General features: G+C 62.9%; 2 protein-coding genes across 2 annotated transcripts; one reads left to right on the top strand and one right to left on the bottom strand.

Moving 5' to 3' along the window:
• Positions 1-1970: 1970 nt before the first annotated feature.
• On the top strand, positions 1971-2964 carry NEUROD4 (neuronal differentiation 4; the record flags this gene model as incomplete). Its single annotated transcript, XM_079329302.1, has 1 exon — positions 1971-2964. Exon 1 carries the CDS (start codon positions 2008-2010, stop codon positions 2962-2964), a length of 957 nt encoding a protein of 318 aa, XP_079185428.1. The 5' UTR covers positions 1971-2007.
• An 8435-nt stretch (positions 2965-11399) lies between these two features.
• ENDOU (endonuclease, poly(U) specific) lies at positions 11400-17046 on the bottom strand. Its single transcript, XM_079329279.1, has 9 exons — positions 16983-17046; positions 14286-14420; positions 14069-14104; positions 13372-13543; positions 13087-13286; positions 12723-12836; positions 12537-12643; positions 11959-12101; positions 11400-11521 (listed from the first exon to the last, which is right to left on the bottom strand). The coding sequence occupies exons 1-9, from the start codon at positions 17038-17040 to the stop codon at positions 11407-11409; spliced, it is 1080 nt and encodes a 359-aa protein (XP_079185405.1). The 5' UTR covers positions 17041-17046; the 3' UTR covers positions 11400-11406.
• Positions 17047-18417: the final 1371 nt, after the last annotated feature.

Below are 18417 nucleotides of genomic sequence, written 5' to 3'. Positions count from 1 at the left end.
TGAGTTTTGGGGTGTCATCGCTGTCCCCCATTTCCAGTTCCTGCCCCAAATTGGGGAACCCCAAGTGCGAGGGGCTCCCCAGTCCTCAGGGCAAGTAAAACAACGCAGGACGCCCGGAATTTTTCGGGGTGTCCCTGAGTCCCCATCCAGGGGTTCCCCAAACCCGGGAGGTGTTCCCGAGTTCCCATCCAGGGGTCCCCAAACCCGGGTGTCCCCCCCGCCTCTCCCCCATCCCGGCGCTGCCGTGGGGGTCCCGGGGGGCGGCGGGAGGAGCCGGGCCCGGTCCCTCCCCCCGTGGGAGGAGCCACGCGGGACCCGCGGCCGAGCCGGAGCCGCGGGCAGCGCGGAGCGCTCAAAACCGCCCGGTGTGCTCCCGGCGAGATCCCGGCGAGATCCCGGCGAGATCCCGGCGAGATCCCGGTGCGCTCCCGGCGAGATCCCGGCGAGATCCCGGTGCGCTCCCGGCGAGATCCCGGTGCGCTCCCGGCGAGATCCCGGCGAGATCCCGGCGAGATCCCGGTGCGATCCCGGCGAGATCCCGGTGCGCTCCCGGCGAGATCCCGACGAGATCCCGGTGCGATCCCGGCGCGATCCCGGTGCGCTCCCGGTGCGCTCCCGGCGAGATCCCGGCGAGATCCCGGTGCGATCCCGGCGAGATCCCGGTGCGATCCCGGCGAGATCCCGGCGCGCTCCCGGTGCCCTCCCAGTGCTGACCCCGCCATGTCCCCGGACGAGTGACACAGGTGACAGCGGGGACTCGCTGTGGTGCCCAGGTAAGGCCGGACCGGGACCCCCGGGGGTGCCCCCGACGGGCGCTCGGTGCTCCCGGGGTGGCGGAGCGGGGGGATCCCGGCACGGGGGTGCGGGGACAGGGGCGGGGTGGGGTCACAGCGGCTCCGGTACCGGCGGGGGACAGAGCCTGGAATCATCACCATCATCATCGTCACCATCATCATCATCCTCAGAGCCGCGGTCCCGGTACCGGGTGGGACACAGAGAGTGCGACGACTCCCGATTTCCTCGGGCAATTTCCTCTTTGTGGAATTTCTTCCTTTTTAAAAAACATTTTTGATTTATTTTTTAATCATTACTCTGCAGAAAGAAAGCAAAATCCCCCTAAAAATTCCAACGGGATTCCCAAAGACAGAACTTTTCCCAGAAATGCAGGGCAGGGGCGCGGGGCTCCCCTCGAGAAGGGAACCCCAAACTCGGGGATTTCCTCCAGGGATGGACCCTGGGGAGCAGCGAGGAGAGGGGGGATCCCGAGGATGGGGGGAAAGACGCCCCCGGCTGCAGCCTGGGGGGATTTTTGGGGCAAATCTGCAGCGCTTTGGGGCTGATCTCAAAGGGGCCATCCCACCCGGGACCAGCCGCGTCCCCTCACCCCAAAAACGGTCCTTCCCCGATTTCCCGACCTCCGCCAGGAGTTAATTGGGGCTGCGTGGTCCTTTGGGGATAGGACAGCAATTAACACCCTAATCCCGCCCGGGAGCCCCATCACGCGTAATTAAAAGTGGGATTTTCCGCGTGGGATGCTCGGGAAAAGGGAGCCGCGGCTCGGGCAGCACTTCCAGCAAAGCTGCTTAGGGGCTAAAGCTTTATGGAATGAGCAGGACGGGGGTGGGATTGGGGGGGGGGATGATTAACGGGGAGCCCGTGATGCCACCGAGGCTCGGGGGAAGGGAAATCTCCGACCGGGAATCCCCGGCCCGCTTTTTGTCACCCGCAATGTGATAAATGTGGGGGTGGAAGGGGTTCAGGAGTGGGAACAACCCCGAAATGGGATGGTTGGAAAGTTTTGGAGCTCAGGGAGACGCGTCAGCGGCTGCTAAATAAAATCAGCTGGAAATCTGGAGGGAAATAAATTTGGGAAAAGGAACCTGTAGGTGCGGGGAGCGAGCGGAAAGCTGCCGGTGTGTCCGGAGGGAGAATTCGCCCGTCCCCATGTCCCTGTCCCTGCCTTGCAGAGCTCGGGGGACGCCCCAAACCTGCCCCACGCCCTCGGACATGGCCGAGCTGGGCGGGCAGGGCTGGGTGGGCGAAACGCCGGGAGCCAGGGGCGAGCTGCAGGAGGGGAGCGCCCGCGGCGGAGCCTTGGCGCTGGCACCGACCCTGCCCGAGGAGCGCGACAGCGCCGAGGAGGAGGAGGAGGAGGAGGAGGAGGAGAGCGAGAAGCCCAAGAGGAGGGGCCCGAAGAAGAAGAAGATGACCAAGGCCCGGCTGGAGCGGTTCCGCGCTCGGCGGGTCAAGGCCAACGCCCGCGAGCGCACGCGGATGCACGGCCTGAACGACGCCCTGGACAACCTGCGCAGGGTCATGCCCTGCTACTCCAAAACCCAAAAACTCTCCAAGATCGAGACGCTGCGCCTGGCCAGGAACTACATCTGGGCCCTGTCCGAGGTGCTGGAGAGCGGGCAGACTCCGGAGGGGAAGAGCTTCGTGGAGATGCTGTGCAAGGGGCTCTCGCAGCCCACCAGCAACCTGGTGGCCGGCTGCCTGCAGCTGGGCCCGCAGCCGCTCTTCCTGGAGAAGCGCGAGGAGAAGAGCTGCGAGCCGGGGCTGCCCGGCCGCTCCTTCGGCTACCAGGGGCTGCCCAGCCCCCCGTACGGCTCCCTGGAGTCGCACCTGCTGCACCTGAAGCCGCCGCCCTTCAAGGGCCTGGCGGACGCTCCTTTCGGGAGCCGCCCCCCCGAGTGCTCCCCGCCGCCCTTCGAGGCGCCGCTGACGCCGCCGCTGAGCATCAGCGGCAACTTCGCCCTGAAGCACGAGGGGTCCCCCGAGCTGGAGAAACCCTTCCCCTTCCTGGGCCACTACCCCCCGGCCGGCCTGGCCACGGCCCAGCACGGACACGGCTCCCACTTCCCCAGCGCCGCGCCCAGGTACGAGATCCCGCTGGACGTGGGCTACGAGTCCTTCGGGCCCCCCGGGGCCGGGGCACAGCTCGGGGCCATCTTCAGTGAGTGAGGGGCCACCTTAGCTGGGTGCGGGGCCACCTTAGCTGGGTGCGGGGCCACCTTAGCTGGGTGCGGGGCCACCTTCAGGGAGTGAGGGGCCACCTTAGCTGGGTGAGGGGCCATCTTCAGTGAGTGAGGGGCCATCTTCAGTGAGTGAGGGGCCACCTTAGCTGGGTGCGGGGCCACCTTCAGGGAGTGAGGGGCCACCTTAGCTGGGTGAGGGGCCATCTTCAGTGAGTGAGGGGCCATCTTCAGTGAGTGAGGGGCCACCTTAGCTGGGTGCGGGGCCACCTTCAGGGAGTGGGGCCACCTTCAGGGAGTGAGGGGCCACCTTAGCTGGGTGAGGGGCCACCTTCAGGGAGTGAGGGGCCACCTTCAGTGAGTGAGGGGCCACCTTAGCTGGGTGCGGGGCCATCTTCAGGGAGTGGGGCCGGGCTGGGCTCGGGCAGGGCCGGGGAGGGTTTGGGGTCGTTCCAGGATGGACACGGGACAGGGACTCTGAGTGACCCTGCAGGATGTGCTGGCCCTGGAGATGAACAGTGACACTGCACTGCTGTGCCCGTGGTGGCCCCTCCCCCAGGGGCGGTGGCCCCTCACCCAGGGGCAGTGGCCCCTCCCCCAGGGATACTGGCCCCTCACCCAGGGACGGTGGCCCCTCACCCAGGGACAGTGGCCCCTCCCCCAGGGACGGTGGCCCACTGCCCTGGGTTGGTAGCCCACCACCCGTGGCCATCCCAGTCCCTTTCCTGGGGTCACCACGGTCCAGCCACGCCCTGTGCCCATCCCCCACCAGCCCATCCCGCCCTGCACCCCACAACAAACCCGGAAAGGCCGGCTGGGATCCCGAATTCCGGGATTCCGAATTCTAGGATCCCAAATTCCGTGATCCCGAATTCCGGGATCCCGAATTCCGGGGTCAAAACTGGAAAAGGAGCCCCCGCCCCCTCCCCTGCTTCAAGCCTGTCTTAATTCCTTTATTTATTAATTAATATTAATTAGAGGGGTTCCTCATTAATTCCCTTCCGTTTCCCACGGAATCCTGGGATGTGCTGAAGGATTTTTTCCTCCCCCTCATTTCCAGGCTCGTTTTGGGAATTCCCTTTTGGAATTGTCGTGGTTTTTTCCATGGTTATTTATTATCAGTTATTTATTTTATTTATTTTTATTTCCCTCCCCGCCCTCACCGCCTGATTATAATATTTTTATTTTTTTTTCCTGCTGACTAACCCAAATATTTCCACATTTAATGCCAAATTCTGTTCCAAGGATTTGGGATCCTGCCAGCAGCTCCCAACTCCTCTGTGAATTTTGAGATGAGCAATAATTTTTAAATGCTATGCAACGATATTTTTGTTTTATTTTTCAAAGAAAACCCATATTTTTGATGTCTCGTCAGCCTCGTGAGTCCGATTGGCCAAATCTTCCTGGTTTTGTACAAAATTTGGGAATTTGGAGACGATTTGAGGTCCCTGCCCAGACCCGAGGTCCTGGGGCTTCTTCCCTTTTGTACTGAAAAATGTTTTATCCTTTTGTAAAGAGAGCAGATTTGGGGTTTTTAGCTCAAATAAAGTCGTGGTTTTGTTTCAAGCAGCTTCGCCCCGGGGCTCCCGTCTCGTTTTTGGGGGGATTTGGGGTGGGGAGGATCTGAGCCCCCCGTGCTGGGATCAGCTCAGATCCGGATTTTGGAAGGGGCTTTGGGGGGTTTGGGGTGCCAGGAATGGGGCAGAGCACAAAGGGGGTCACAGGACTGATTTGGGGTACCAGGAAGTGTCCCCCCGTGTCCCCCGTGCCCCCCGTGTCCCCCCGTGTCCCCCCGTCCCCTCTCCGGGCCCGCGGGAGCCGCCCCCGCTCGGCCCCACAAGCCGCTCCCGGCCCGGGGGATCTCGGGGGGTCTCGGAGGGATTTTGGGGGAGATTTTGGGGGTCTCAGGGGTGCCCTGCGGGCCGGGCACGGGAGAACAGGCAAGGCAGGGGCTGGGGGGGAACGGGGGAGACCTTGTGTGACCCCAAAAAAAGAGGGGAGCGGGTTTGGGGACGGGGGTCCCTAATCCCCGATGGGGCTGGGGATGGATGGGGCTGTGCCGATCTGGGCTGGATCCACCTGGGCTGAGTTTAACTGGGCTGGACTCACCTGGGCCGGGTCTCACCTTCTCCCGCTCCGGGGGTGCCGCACCTGGGGGTGGCTGGGACGCAAAAATGTCCCCGCTCCTCCCGGTGACACAACCGGGGCTGTGACACCCCGGGAGCGTCACCCGGGACCCCCTCAGTGCCCCCCGGGCTGAGGACAGCGGCCACTGCCCGCGGGACCGAGGGTCCAGCTGTGCCCCCAGCCCCCCCGCTGGCCAGTGGCCAAAGGCGCTCGGTGCCAGCCCCCCCGAGTCCCCCGGGCCCCCCGGCAGCCCCGGCCCGTGCCAGCAGCGCCGGAGCCGCGCCAGACCCGCACTGCGAGGCCACAGCTGGCCCCCGGCTGGCACGGGGGGGCCGGGGCACCGGGGCGGGGGGTGTCCCCAGTGTCCCCCGTGTGTCCCCAGTGTTCCCAGTGTCCCCCTTGTGTCCCCAGTGTCCCCGTGTCCCCCTCGCCCTCCTGCTGGGGGGCTGAGGACGGGAGAATTCACTGCAGCCAGCCCGGAGGGGCGTGGGGAGGGTCCCTCGTCCTGTCTGGGGGTCCCACAGACCCCACACCTCCTCCCAGAGGTCCCACGGAGGGGTGGGCGCTGCTAAGGGCTCCCGGAGCAGCTGCACCTCCCATCCCACCTGAGGGGTTCCCATGGGGAACATTGGGGTGCCCAAAAATCAGTGGGAGGGTTCCCTGTCCCATGGGGGGGTTCCCTGTCCCATGGGGGGGTTCCCTGTCCCATAGAGGGGATTCCCCGTCCCACCTCCCCCCTTTTGGGACCATCCCCCACCCCGGGGGTCCCGCTTTGGGGTCGCCCTGGTTTCCCCGGCAGGGTGGGGGTGTCCGTGGCTGGATAATTGCTAAGCCCCCCTAAAGCCGGGCTTTGAGAGCCGTAATTCCGATCTTTGTGTGTAATCTGATCACAGCGCCGGCCGCGAGCCGCTAATGTGCGCGGCTCGGGAAACCGCGCGGATTTTCCCACTAAGCCGGGAGATCGGGCTCGGGGTCTCGGTTTAATCGTCTTTTCCCTCCGGATTTTGGCAGCGAACTTTTGCTGCTGCTCGGAGGAGGGGAGAGGAGCCGCGTTGGTCCGGGAGGATGGAGGGGGCGGCACCGTGGGGACCCCGGGATGTGCCAGCAGGGGAAGAAGGGGTTAAACGGGGTCTGCAAGGCCCGGGTGTGAAACCCCCCTCGCTGTCACCTCGGCGTCTCTGGGGAGGAATTCCCTCTGTCCATCAGCTCGAGCAGTTGGTGCTGTGAAGGTTGGGGGGGCTGTGTGGGGTGACAAATTCCTGCAGCATCATCTGTCCATCTGTCTGTCCCAAATCCATCCCAGAACCATCCATCCATCCATCCATCCATCCATCCATCCATCCATCCATCCATCCATCCATCCATCCATCCATCCATCCATGTGTCCATCTATCCATCAATCCATCCATCCCAAATCCATCATCCATGTGTCCATCCATCCATCAATCCCAGATCCATCCCAAATCCCATTCCAAATCCATCCCAAATCCATCCCAGATCCCATCCCAAATCTATCCCAAATCCCATCCCAAATCCATCCCAAATCCATCCCAAATCCCATCCCAGATCCATCCCAAACCCATCCCCTGAAGTCTCAGTCCCCAGCCAGGTTGGGAATTCTGTGGATTTGTGTCCCTTGATGTCACCGAGGGCTGGGAACACGAACTGTGCCCAAATCCAGCAGGGCAGGGATGGGATCAGGCTCTTCTCCCCATTCTGGTGACATCCCCACGAGCCCTGGGGGACACTGGGAATTCCCCCCAGCCTGGCCGGGACATGGGACACGGCACTGCCGGCACAAACCCTCACAGAACCCCGAGCTTTGCTTATTTTTAATTTTTTTTTCCTGCTCTAATACAAGTTCAGGAAGCCCCCGGTTTAATCCTCACCAGATAAACCAACAGCGCAGAGATTTGGAGTTATTGACGAAGTCTCTGCTCGGGTGAGATTAGAGCTCGGCTTAGCCATGTCGAGGGAGGGTTTGGGGACGGTTTAATCAGAATTTGTACAGGAATAATCCCATCTTTAAACTCGTCCCCGGGCCAATCCCTCCCAAGTTGTGATCGGGGGGGGGGAGATGAAGAGGATGGAGAGGGTGGAGAGGATGGAGAGGATGGAGAGGGTGGAGAGGATGGAGAGGATGGAGAGGATGGGGAGGTCTCAGGGGTGTTCCCTGCCCGAATGAGTCTGGGGGAGCTCGCGCTGCCAGAGAGGAGATTTAGGGGGGAATTTTGGGGGGAAATTCCTCGCTGGGAGGGTGAGGGTGTCCCTGGATCCCTGGAAATGTTCAAGGGGCTCGGAGTACCCGGGGACAAGGGGAGGTGACCCTGGGACCATGAGAGGGGTGGCACTGGATGGGCTTTAAGGTCCCTCCCAAACCAAAACCATCCCTGGGTTCGAGAATCCCTGGATTTGAGCATCCCTGAGTTCCAGCATCCCTGGAATCCCCGCACAAATGCCACAAATCAAAACTAAAAAACCCGCGAATTCAAACCAGCACAGCGGGGCCGAAACCACCTTGTCCCCCCCAAACCCTCCACGAGCTCTTCTCCCACGCCTCAATTTGCCCAAACCCCATAAACCAAACCCCATAAATCAAAACCAGGACACCGAGACCCAAAACCACCTTTCCCCCCACAAACGCTCCCCGAGCTCCCTCGCCGTGCCTCAGTTTCCCCCCGGGGAATCTCCTCAGCCTCGCCCGGCGCGGCCGCGGCGCTTTTGTGGCTCGGCGGCGCTTTCAGGGAGCACAAAGGGGCCGGGGCGGCGCAGATGGAGCTTTTCAGAGGGGAGCGGCGCTCCCGCCGCCGTCTGCCGCCGGCCGCTGCCTCCCGGCCGCTCCCGCCGCCGCATCCGCCTTTCATAGCTCATTACCCCGCTGATGGATTGGATTAACGGGGGCCGCTCCGCTCGGCTGCTCCGCGTCCCCGCGGGCGGCGGATCGGGGCTGGGGGGGCCCGGGGGCTCCTGGCCACGGGAGGCGGCGCGGGCTTGGGGGTCCCAGCGGTCCCGGGCCAGCTGGGGAGGGGTCCTGGGCGAGTTACAGGGTCCCGGGTGTGCCCCCGGGTGAGTTCCAGGGTCCCGGGTGTGCCCCCGGGCGAGTTACAGGGTCCCGGGTGTGCCCCCGAGCGAGTTCCAGGGTCCCGGCCTGCTCACACCCCTTCCACCCCCCGGATAAATCCCTAAAAGAGAATTTGCCATCCCAAAATCCTGGCAGGGTCCGACCCCTCCCCGCTGCCCCCCTGGGCTGGGGGATGCTCGGGAGGGTTCCTCATAGACCCCCAAAAATATCAGGGTTGGATTTTTGGGGTCGTTTCTCCGTTAATTCGGGGCGGAGGGTGCTGAAACCTCCTCGGACGTTCCCAAATGCGGGAATTTCCCATTCTGGGATTTTTCTGGGATTGCTCAGGGACTGGATCCAGCTGGAGATCCCGTCCTGCAGGGCTGTAAAAAAATTATTTAGCAAATCCTCATCCTCATCCTCATCCTCATCCTCATCCTCATCCTCCTCCTCTCAGGCCGGAGCCGTGGCTCACTTAGGCCCGGCTCAGATCCGGTCTGGAGTGGGGGGACCGGGAAAAAATGCGGGGAAAATAAAAACCGAAACAAAAAAAACTCCAACAAAACAAAACACAAAAATAAAACCCACAAAAACCACCCAGAAATACGCGGAAAACGGGAGAAACCCCTCAAAAAATACGGGGAAAACAGGGGAAAAAAACCCAAGAAAATGGGAGAAACAGGAGAAAAAACACAAAAACCATGAGGATAAAACCCCAAAGCAAGGCTAAAACCCCGCGAAACACGGGTAAAAACCGAAAAAATCATGGGGCAAATGGGAGAAACACGGTGGGGGGAAAGCCCCGAGAAATATGGGGATAAAGCACAAAAGCCAAGGGGGAAAAACACAAAAAAACACTTGAAAAAAGGGGGGAAACCCCAAAAAACCACGAGGAAAAGGGGAAAAATCCCAAAAAATCACGAGGAAAAAGTGAGAAACACGAGAGAAAAAAAAAAACAACAAAAACAAACCAACCTAAAAAACACGGGGAAAACGGGAAAATCAGGCGGGAAAACCCCCAAAAAACATGGGGGGGGAAAAAACATCATAAAGCACGTGAAAAAATAATAAAAAAACCAACAAAACCCAAAAACCATTAGTAAAACGAGGAAAAATCCCCAAAGCCAGGAGGAAAAGGGGAAATCCCCCCGCGCGGCGTTTGCGGGGACCCCGGGGACCCCCCGACGCCCCCCGGGGGCGGGGGGGGCTCAGCTGGGCCGGGCCCGCGCACCTGCGGCCCCCCCGGCGCCCCCCGGGCGCTGCCCCAGGTGTGGGGGGGGTCGGGGCCCCCCTGAGAGCGCCAGGCGCGGGTTTGGGGGGCCCGGGGGACCCCAGATGGCGGCGGGCCCGCAGCTGCCCCTCCCCGCCCCCCTTTTCACCGCTCGGGTTTTGTTTCGTTTCCCCCTCCCAACACTGGGGGGGGGGGCGAGTTCGGGGGGACCCCCCGAGTCCGAAATGGGAGCGGGACCCGCCCGGGTAGGGGGATGTGGGGGTCGTGATGGTTCTGGGGGGTCCTCAGGGGTCCTGGGGGCTCTCGGGGGTCTTTGAGATCTCTCAGTGGTTCTGGGGGCTCTCAGGGGTCCTGGGGGGCTCCAGAGTTCGGGACAGCCGGGGGGGTCCCCGCTGGGCTCACACAAAGCCAAATCCGCTCCCCGACATCCCCTGAGCCCCCCCAAACCGGCGCCCACCCCCAGGAATTCCCCCTGAGCGGTTTTTGCCTCCGAACTCCCCAGGAATTTGTGTTGGGAGAATTTCCCCGAGGAAAATTCCTGAGGATCCGGGGCCGGGGGGGTTCTGCGGGACCTTGGGGACACTTGGGGACCTTGGGGACACCGGGAAGGGGCAGATTTGGCCCCCAGGAGCCGCCGGCAGCGATTTCAGCGGGGCAGGAACCGCCCCGAGAGCGCCGGGACGCGATGGAGGCTCCTGCAGCCCCTCCCTCAGCGCCCCCTCCCCATTTCCCTGCTCCGCTTTCCCAGTTTCTCCACAGCTGGGAAAGACTGGGGGGGGGGCGGACTCTCCAGAGAGGGGCAGGAAAAAAGAAATGTTTGGGGCAGAACCGCCCCAGAGGGGCTTTTCCTGCTGGAACCCCCCAGGGGGGATTTTTGCCATTGGGATCCCCCCCCAGGAACCCCCCAGAGGGAATTTTTCCAGCTAGGAATTTTTCCAATTTTTCCGCCCTGACCGTGTCCCCAGCTCCGGGATCCTCGAATGGCTCCAAAATCGCCCCTCGGATGAGGGGGGGACAGGGCGGGGTCCCCCCAAACCCGCCCCCTCCCCGATTTCCCGAAGCGTTTCTGTAAATGGAGCTCTGGCATCCCCCCTCCCCCCCCCCCCCCCGGCGGGTTTGGGGGTCACCCGCGACCCCGGCAGATGGCGCGGGGACTCCCAGCCCTGCCCGGACCATCTGCCAGGGAGCGCCGCGCCCCCGGGACCCCCAAAGGCGCGGAGGAGGGGGCGGGGCCGGCGGGGGGGGTGGTGGCTGAGACACCCTCCAGGGACCCCCCGAAACGGGGTGACAAAGCCTCGGGGGGCTCAGGGAGGGAGAAATGGGGTGCGGAGAAAGGGGGCGCGGCTGCAGGAACCCAGACCCCAGCACCCTCCAGCCAGGGCAGTGTTTATTCCGCTCTCATCCAAAAACTCCCATCCCAAATCCTTCCCTTCCATCCCCCAAAATCCTTCCCTTCCATCCCAAATCCTCCCCTTCCATCCCAAATCCTCCCCTTCCATCCCAAATCCCTCCCTTCCATCCCAAATCCTCCCCTTCCATCCCAAATCCTTCCCTTCCCGCCGCTTTTCCACCGAGTCGGGGACCCGCGACGTGCAGTGGGGTCTGGAGGTGTCCCCTGTTTTTCTCCCCGGGTCTGGGGGTGTCCCCTTGTCCCCTTCACTGCCCCGCTGGGGTCTGGGGGTGTCCTAGGATGTCAATGGGGTATTTTAGGGTGTCCTGGGGATATCTTGGGGTGTCCTGGGGTGTCCCTGGGGTCTGGGGGTGTCCCCTGCTCCCCTCCCCGCAGGGCTCAGCCCGTGCCCCGGGCCCGCAGCGCTGCCGGAGCCCCCCGAGCAGCGCGGGGGCCACCCCGGAGCGGGCGCTGCTCGCCCCCCTTGCTGTCGCTGCTCGCCCCCCTTGCTGTCGCTGCTCGCCCCCCTTGCTGTCGCTGCTCGCCCCGCTGGCCCCGCTGGTGTCACCGCTCGCCCCCGCTGGCCCCGTTGCCGCTGGCACTCGCCCCCTGTCCCCACCCCTCAGGGTGACATCACGTAGGCGGTGGCGATGAAGCGGCGGCCGCCGCTGGCCGTGGCTTTGCTCCAGGGGAAGGTCTGCACGCTGAGGGGGTGCCCGCCCAGGCTCAGGTGACACCTGTGGGGACAGTTCCTGCCACTGAGCCCCCGCGGGCGGCTCTGGGCGTGTCCCCGCAGTCACGGGGCTCCAGCGCTGAGCCCCTCATCCCAAAAATCCTCCTGCAGGGGCTCTTGTGTCCCCAGACAGTGCAGTTCTGTCCCCATCCCCATCCCATCCCATCCCATCCCATCCCATCCCATCCCATCCCATCCCATCCCATCCCATCCCATCCCATCCCATCCCAACCCACCCCTGACACCCCAGGGAGGCCCCACTGGCCCCAGGCCAGAGCCAGGACAGACAGACAGACACGGGGTCAGCACTCAGGGCTGGCCCAGGACAGACAGACAGACACGGGGTCAGCACCCAGGGCTGGCCCAGGACAGACAGACAGACACGGGGTCAGCACTCAGGGCTGGCCCAGGACAGACAGACAGACACGGGGTCAGACTCACGCCCGGCCAGGCCGTGCCAGGAAGCAAAGGGAGTAGAGGCCGAGCTCGAATTCGGGGCTGGAGCCGATGAAAGCCGAGCCGACTTCCTTATAGAAACCATCCCAACTGAACTGGAGCCCCAGCACGTCGGGGAACGAGTCCCACTGGGGAGGGAATGGGACTGGGGTCAGCAGGGCTGGGACCCCACAGCCAGAATGGGATTGGGGTCAGCAGGGCTGGGACCCCACAGCCAGAATGGGATTGGGCTGGGAATCCACAGCCAGAATGGGACTGGGGTCAGTGGGGATGGGATCCCACAGCCAGAACGGGACTGGGCTGGGACCCCACAGCCAGAATGGGACTGGGGTGGGAATCCACAGCCAGAACGGGATTGGGGTCAGTGGGGATGGGAATCCCCAACCAGCAGGGATTTGGGGTGGGAATCCACAGCCAGAACAGATTTGGGGTCAGCAGGGATGGGAATGGAGTGTTCCTGGGGTGTCCATGGGTATCAGTGGGGGGTCCATGGGTATCATTGGGGTATCTTTGGGTGTCCCGGGGTGTCCATGGGGTGCCCCCGCCCCCCCCAGGGCTCTCACCGGCCCGTTGAAGTTGTGGCTGAAGTAGTTGACGAGCTCCTGCTTTTCCAGGAGGTAGAAGCGGATCCAGTTGTGAAATCCTGAGACTTTTCCCTTTTTCACCTCCCCTAAAAACACAAAGAGGGGATTTGGGGATGAGCCCAAACCCGAGGAGGGCTGTACCTGAGAACACCTGGGGGGCTGTACCTGAGAAAACGTGCTCGAAACCGCTGGAATCGCGCTCTCCATCCCCTCGGGAGTAGAGGCCAAACCACATTTCCTTCAAATCCTGCAGGAATTCCTGCTCAGAGCTGTAGCGACCTGCAGGGAGAAGCGGGAGAGGCAAGGCTGAACTTCCCCCATCCCAAAATCCCAAAATCCCCAAATCCCATCCCAGCCCTGTTCCTGTCCCTCGGGAATTCTCCCTGCTGGATTCCAGAGCCCTGCAAACCCCACCCCAGATCATTCCCACCCCAGATCATTCCCGTCCAGGCTCATTTCCATCCCAGGTTATCCCCACTCTGCTGGGGCTCCCCTTCGGGCTTCCAGCCCTGCCCTGATCCAAACTCACCTTTTCCCTGCAGGAACACAAAAAGTTTCTTCATCAGCTCCGTTTTCATCACCTCCTCCAGGAAATGATCCTGTTCCCGCAGCTCCTCGGCCGTCACCTCCTCCTCCCGGCCCGTGGCCCTCTGGTAATTATCCAGCAGCTTAATGAAGCTGGCGTAGGTGGGCTTGGAGAAAAGCTCCTCGTTCACGAATTTGTAGAGCCTGGGGGGGAGCGGGGATGGGGAATTGCAGCTCCCATCCCCCCAGCCCAGCTCCGGGTCACTGTCCCCGCCCCGGTGGCACTCACGGCTGCGGGGACCGGTCCCGTTTGTCGCCGGTCTCGTCGGGACCCGCCCGGTGCTGCGGGTTGAGCGCGATGTCGCCGGGCCGGGCTTTGTTGTGATCCAGCTCGTAAAGCTGCTCCGAGAGCTGCAGCAGCTCCTGGTCCGTGATGGAAGCGCGGCTGCTGGAAAATCCGGCTGTGGGGACAGGGCAGGGGGTGGGGACAGCGCTGGGAAAGGTGAGGGGGATCCATGAAAAGTGAGAGGGATCCTATGGGATACATGAAAAGCGAGAGGATCCAATGGGATCCATAGAAAAGTGAGTGGGATCCAATGGGATCCATAGAAAAGCGAGAGGGATCCACTGGGATCCATTAAAAGCGAGAGGGATCCAGTGGGATCCATGAAAAGCGAGAGGGATCCAATGGGATCCATAGAAAAGTGAGAGGGATCCAATGGGATCCATTAAAAAGTGTCAGGGATCCAATGGGATCCATGAAAACTGGGGATGTCCCTGTGGAGACAGGCAGGGGCTGGGGACAGCTCTGGGATCCACGAAAAAGGGGGACACCCCGCGGGACAGGGGGGACACCCCCAAAAGAGGGAGACACCCCAAAACCGTGGGGACACCCCCAAACAGGGAGACACCCCAAAACCGGTGGGGACACCCCAAAAACCGGGGGACACCCCGCGGCACCTGGGGCTCGGCCCCTCCTCACTCACCGCGGGCTCCAGCTGCGTCCTCGGCCCCTTCCCCACCTGCGGAGCGGAGAGGAAAAGGAGCTCAGGGGGTGGGGACACCCTGGGGACACCCTGGGGACACCCTGGGGACACCTCGGGGACACCTCGGGGACCCTGTAGGGACTTGTGACCAAGCCCTGCCACCCTCAGGGGTTTGGGACACCTCGGGGACACCCCAAATCCCCGTCCCGGCGCTCACCGGGCCCGCAGTGCCTCTCGTGGTCCTCGCAGCAGTTGCGCTCGGTGTCGCACTCGCGGTGACAATGACACTCGTCCTCCTCGCTGAAGGGCTCCCCGCAGCGCCCCTCGCACGAGTCGGGGGCCGTGTACAGATCTTTGGGAGACACAAAAAGGGGGCGACCCTCAGGAGGGGCTGATCCCCCCCCCTCCAGGTCCCCTCCCGGGCGTGTTCTGCAGCCCAGGAGCCACCGGAACTTTGTCACCGCGATGTCGCCAGGGCAGGGTGACACCGGCGCACAGCTCGGGGCTGTCCCCCCAAAATCCGGGAGCTGCTCCCCGTGATTCACCCCCGGCGTTCCCGGGATGATCCCGGGATGATCCCGAGCGCCCCGGGCCCCGCTGGAGGAGCTGCCGCGTTCCGGGCGCCCTCCTTTGCATCGCGGCCTCTCCTGCCGGGAAAACTGGGAGAACTGGGAAAACAAACTGGGAAAACTGGGAAAACTCCTCCGGGAGCTGTTTGTAAGCAATGAGCTGTTCCAGCACCTGGTTGGTGACGCGGGGCAACAAAACAAAGCTAAAAATAGCGCTGGGGCTTTGAAGGGGACAAGGGACACTCTCAGAGGGACAGGGGACACTGTCCCACGGTGGCACTGTCCCTGTCCCATGGGGGTGACACTGTCCCTGTCCCATAGGGGTGGCACTGTCGCTGTCCCACGGTGGCACTGTCGCTGTCCCACGGTGGCACTGTCCCTGTCCCACGGTGGCCCTGTCGCTGTCCCACGGTGGCACTGTCCCTGTCCCATGGGGGTGGCACTGTCCCTGTCCCATGGGGGTGGCACTGCCCCTGTCCCATGAGGGTGGCACTGTCCCTGTCCCATGGGGGTGGCACTGTCGCTGTCCCACGGTGGCACTGTCCCTGTCCCATGGGGGTGGCACTGTCCCTGTCCCATGGGGGTGGCACTGTCGCTGTCCCACGGTGACACTGTCGCTGTCCCGGCCCGCAAAGGGATCTCCGGAGCTGAGGGCGCTGCTCTCCCCGCCCTCGCCGCCATCCCCGACATCTGAGGCACCGCGGGCTTGCCCAACTCGGGCCGTGGCGAGTGAATCGTGGCCCCGGGGCAAATCCTGATGCGGCACATCCTGTCCCGGGACAGCCCGGCGATGACAGCGACATCCAGGCCACGAGGGTGGCGCCGAACTCCCCGACTCTTCCTTCCCTCGGCACCCGCGTTGTTCGCTCCCTTTGTCACCTCACCCCAATTATTTGTGCTCGGTGATGTCACCCCTCGGGTCCCTCCAAAATCCCCGCCCCAGCCCCTGGGGGTGTCCTGGCTTGGTTTTCCCACTCGGGTTTCCCATTCCCTGCAAATCCATTTTAAACAGGACGGGTTTCGTTTTGGGGTCTCCCAAAATCTGTGAGAAGAACCGGGAGCATTTCCAGGGAAGGGACATCCGTGGATCAGGAGTTCAGAGATGCTGAACCAGAGTCTGACCAGTCCATTCCCAGGACAGATCGCGGGATAAATCACCCTCAAACTGGGATAAATTACCCTCAAACTGGGATAAATCACCCCCATCATGGGATAAATCATGGCTCATCCCGGATAAATCATCGCAGGAGTCACAGCACCCGGGGGTGTCACAGCAGCGCTGACTCAGCGGGGCCGGGAGCCGCGTCCTCCAGCCCCTGGCCTGAGTCAGGACCTGGCTCCTGCAGGAAAACGCGGATCCAAACCCAGCCTGGATCGTTTGAAGGACAAAATAACCCGGGACGGGGCTGTGGACACAACCTGGGCTTCCGGAACCCTCAGCTCCTGCTCTCCAAACCCTGCGTGGGACAATCAGGGGAATCTCCCACTGCCCACGCCAGGAGCAGTGGACTGGCTCCAGATCCGCCAGGCAGGTCCAGCAGGTGGCCAGGACTGACCACGAGCCACCCTCAGCTCGGGTTTTTCCTTCTGGAACTACTCAGGATTCACACAGAGGGAATTTTCATTTTGGGAAACTCCTTCTCCCAGCCCAGCGCTGCTTTGGAGCCGCTCCTGAGCCCCGGCCTTGCAAAACTCCTCATCTTTCATCCCGAGGGGACTCATCCTCCCCTGGGACATCAGATAGGAGCTCCTGGCAGCGTCGGGGGTGATGAAATCCCCGCCACTGGATCACAGGTCGCGCTTTGTGCAAGAGCTCGGCGCCTCCTCATCCCCGTGGGATCCCGGCAGCCGAACCCCGCTGGCCCCAAACTCCTCCCTGGAGCCGCAGCTCCTCTCCCTCGGCTCCCCCCGAGCCTCTCGTGGCTATCACGGGGCGGGAAGGGAGAGCAGCTCGGTCTGGGCCGCAGCGGGGAAAGGTGGGTACGGGGTTGGGGTTGAAAATCCCCCATGGTTTTGGTTTCTTGGGGTTTTTTGTTTTGTTTTCCGTTTTGGTGTTTGGTTTGTTTTCCATTTTGGGGGGTGTTTTTGTTTTTTTGTCCGTGGGTAAATGGAAAGGAGGAGCCAGAGGAGGATTCCTTGTGCTTCGCACACCAAGAACCCACCGAAAACAGGGGGAGTTGAATAATCCACCCTCCTCCCCATGGAAAACCCCGCTTGCGGAGCAGCTCCCATCCCAGTTATCCCAGTACAGCCCAGTTCCCGGCTCGGAGCAGCGCTCCCAGCCCATCCCGGGGGGATTCCTCAGCCCCGGAGCCCCCTCGGCCCCCGCCCCGCTGGTTACTCACGGCCGGACACGCAGCCCAGGGCGATCCCGGCCCCGAGCAGGAGGATCCAGGGCTCCATCCTCCCTCGGGAGAGATTTGGGTGTCCCGAGAGGAGATTTGGGTGTCCCGGGAGCTCCCCCTGCTATTTGAGGGGAGCGGAGCGAGGGGGGGAGGGCTCCGCACGGGCGGGCTGCACCCAAAACTTCCCCAAAACTCATTAAGTGCGTGGCTAATTACAGGCTGCCCGCAGTGGGAGGAGGGCTGGTAAATCCAGAATTCCGGGGTTGCTCCACAGCAGCTCCTGGTTTGACCCCCGAGGCTGCGGGGGGGGCGGCGCTGGGGGGATTTGGGGGATCCCAGTGGGATTGAACTGGGGGTGGGGGGCACGGGAATGTCCCTCACTGGTGGCTGGGGTGAACTGGGAGCATCGTTAATCGGGGGTGATGAGCTCTCCTCACTCAGCTCCGGAGGTCGTGACCCCCCCTTCAACCCCAGAGCACCAAAAAAACCCCAAAACCGCTGCCACAGCCCCGGTGTGAGGATTTTTGGGGTTATCCCAGCCTGGTCCCACTCCAGAGCAGCTCCAGGGACCCTCCCCGGCCCCTGGGGGCTCAGCCCAGGCTTGGGGGGCGTCACAGCCCCTTCCCTGCCCAGGCTCAGCCCATGGAAAGTGTTCCGGGGCCTGTCCGGGTGCAGATCAGGGAATTTGTAGGGAAATCCTAAAAGCACCAGCAGACTTCCTCCTCCTCACTCCTGGTGTGTTTTCCAGGAAATCCCCATTCCAAACTTTGCCCAAATCCGGCAGGATTTGCTGCAGACACTTCCCCACCCCCTCGCTAGCCCAGGGGTGGCCACCACCGCCTGCCGCCGGTGGTCCAGCTCCCTCTGGTGCAATTCCAGGCTGGGCCAGCACCCGGAGGCTCCTGGAGGCAGCCCCGGGCTATCCCAGGACACGGCCCCAAGCCCAGAACAGGGTGTGACCCCAAGGGGAGGCTCCTGCCCTGAGCCCCCCACCTGGGCAGGCGAGAAGCGACCCCAAACTCCTTACGAGGGGGCATTCCCGGGATCCGCAGCATTCCCGGGATCCTCTCTATTGCCGGGATCCCTCCATTCCCGGGATCCGCTCCATTCCCGGGATCCGCTCCATTCCCGGGCATCCACTCCATGCCCGGGCATCTCTCCATTCCCAGGATCCCTCCATTCCCAGGATCCCTCCATTCCCGGGGATCCACTCCATTCCCGGGATCCTCTCCATTCCCGGGATCCGCGCCAATCCCGGGATCCGCGCCATTCCCGGGATCCCTCCATTCCCGGGATCCGCTCCATTCCCGGGATCCGCGCCAATCCCGGGATCCGCGCCATTCCCGGGATCCCTCCATTCCCGGGATCCCTCCATTCCCGGGATCCGCCCCATTCCCGGGATCCCTCCATTCCCGGGATCCGCTCCATTCCCGGG

This window comes from Erithacus rubecula (genome assembly GCF_903797595.1).
Source record: "Erithacus rubecula genome assembly, chromosome: 31".
In the NCBI taxonomy this organism is placed as follows: Eukaryota; Metazoa; Chordata; class Aves; order Passeriformes; family Muscicapidae; genus Erithacus; species Erithacus rubecula.
This window is presented reverse-complemented; position numbering and strand designations above follow the sequence as displayed.

Coding starts and splice junctions, on each gene's coding strand:
- ENDOU (XM_079329279.1), bottom strand. CDS start 17,040: ATGGAGCCCTGGATCCTCCTGCTCGGGGCCGGGATCGCCCTGGGCTGC. Junction 12,837..13,086: donor TGTGTTCCTGCAGGGAAAAG/GTGAGTTTGGAT, acceptor TTCTCCCTGCAG/GTCGCTACAGCTCTGAGCAG. Junction 12,644..12,722: donor TTTCGAGCACGTTTTCTCAG/GTACAGCCCCCC, acceptor TTGTGTTTTTAG/GGGAGGTGAAAAAGGGAAAA.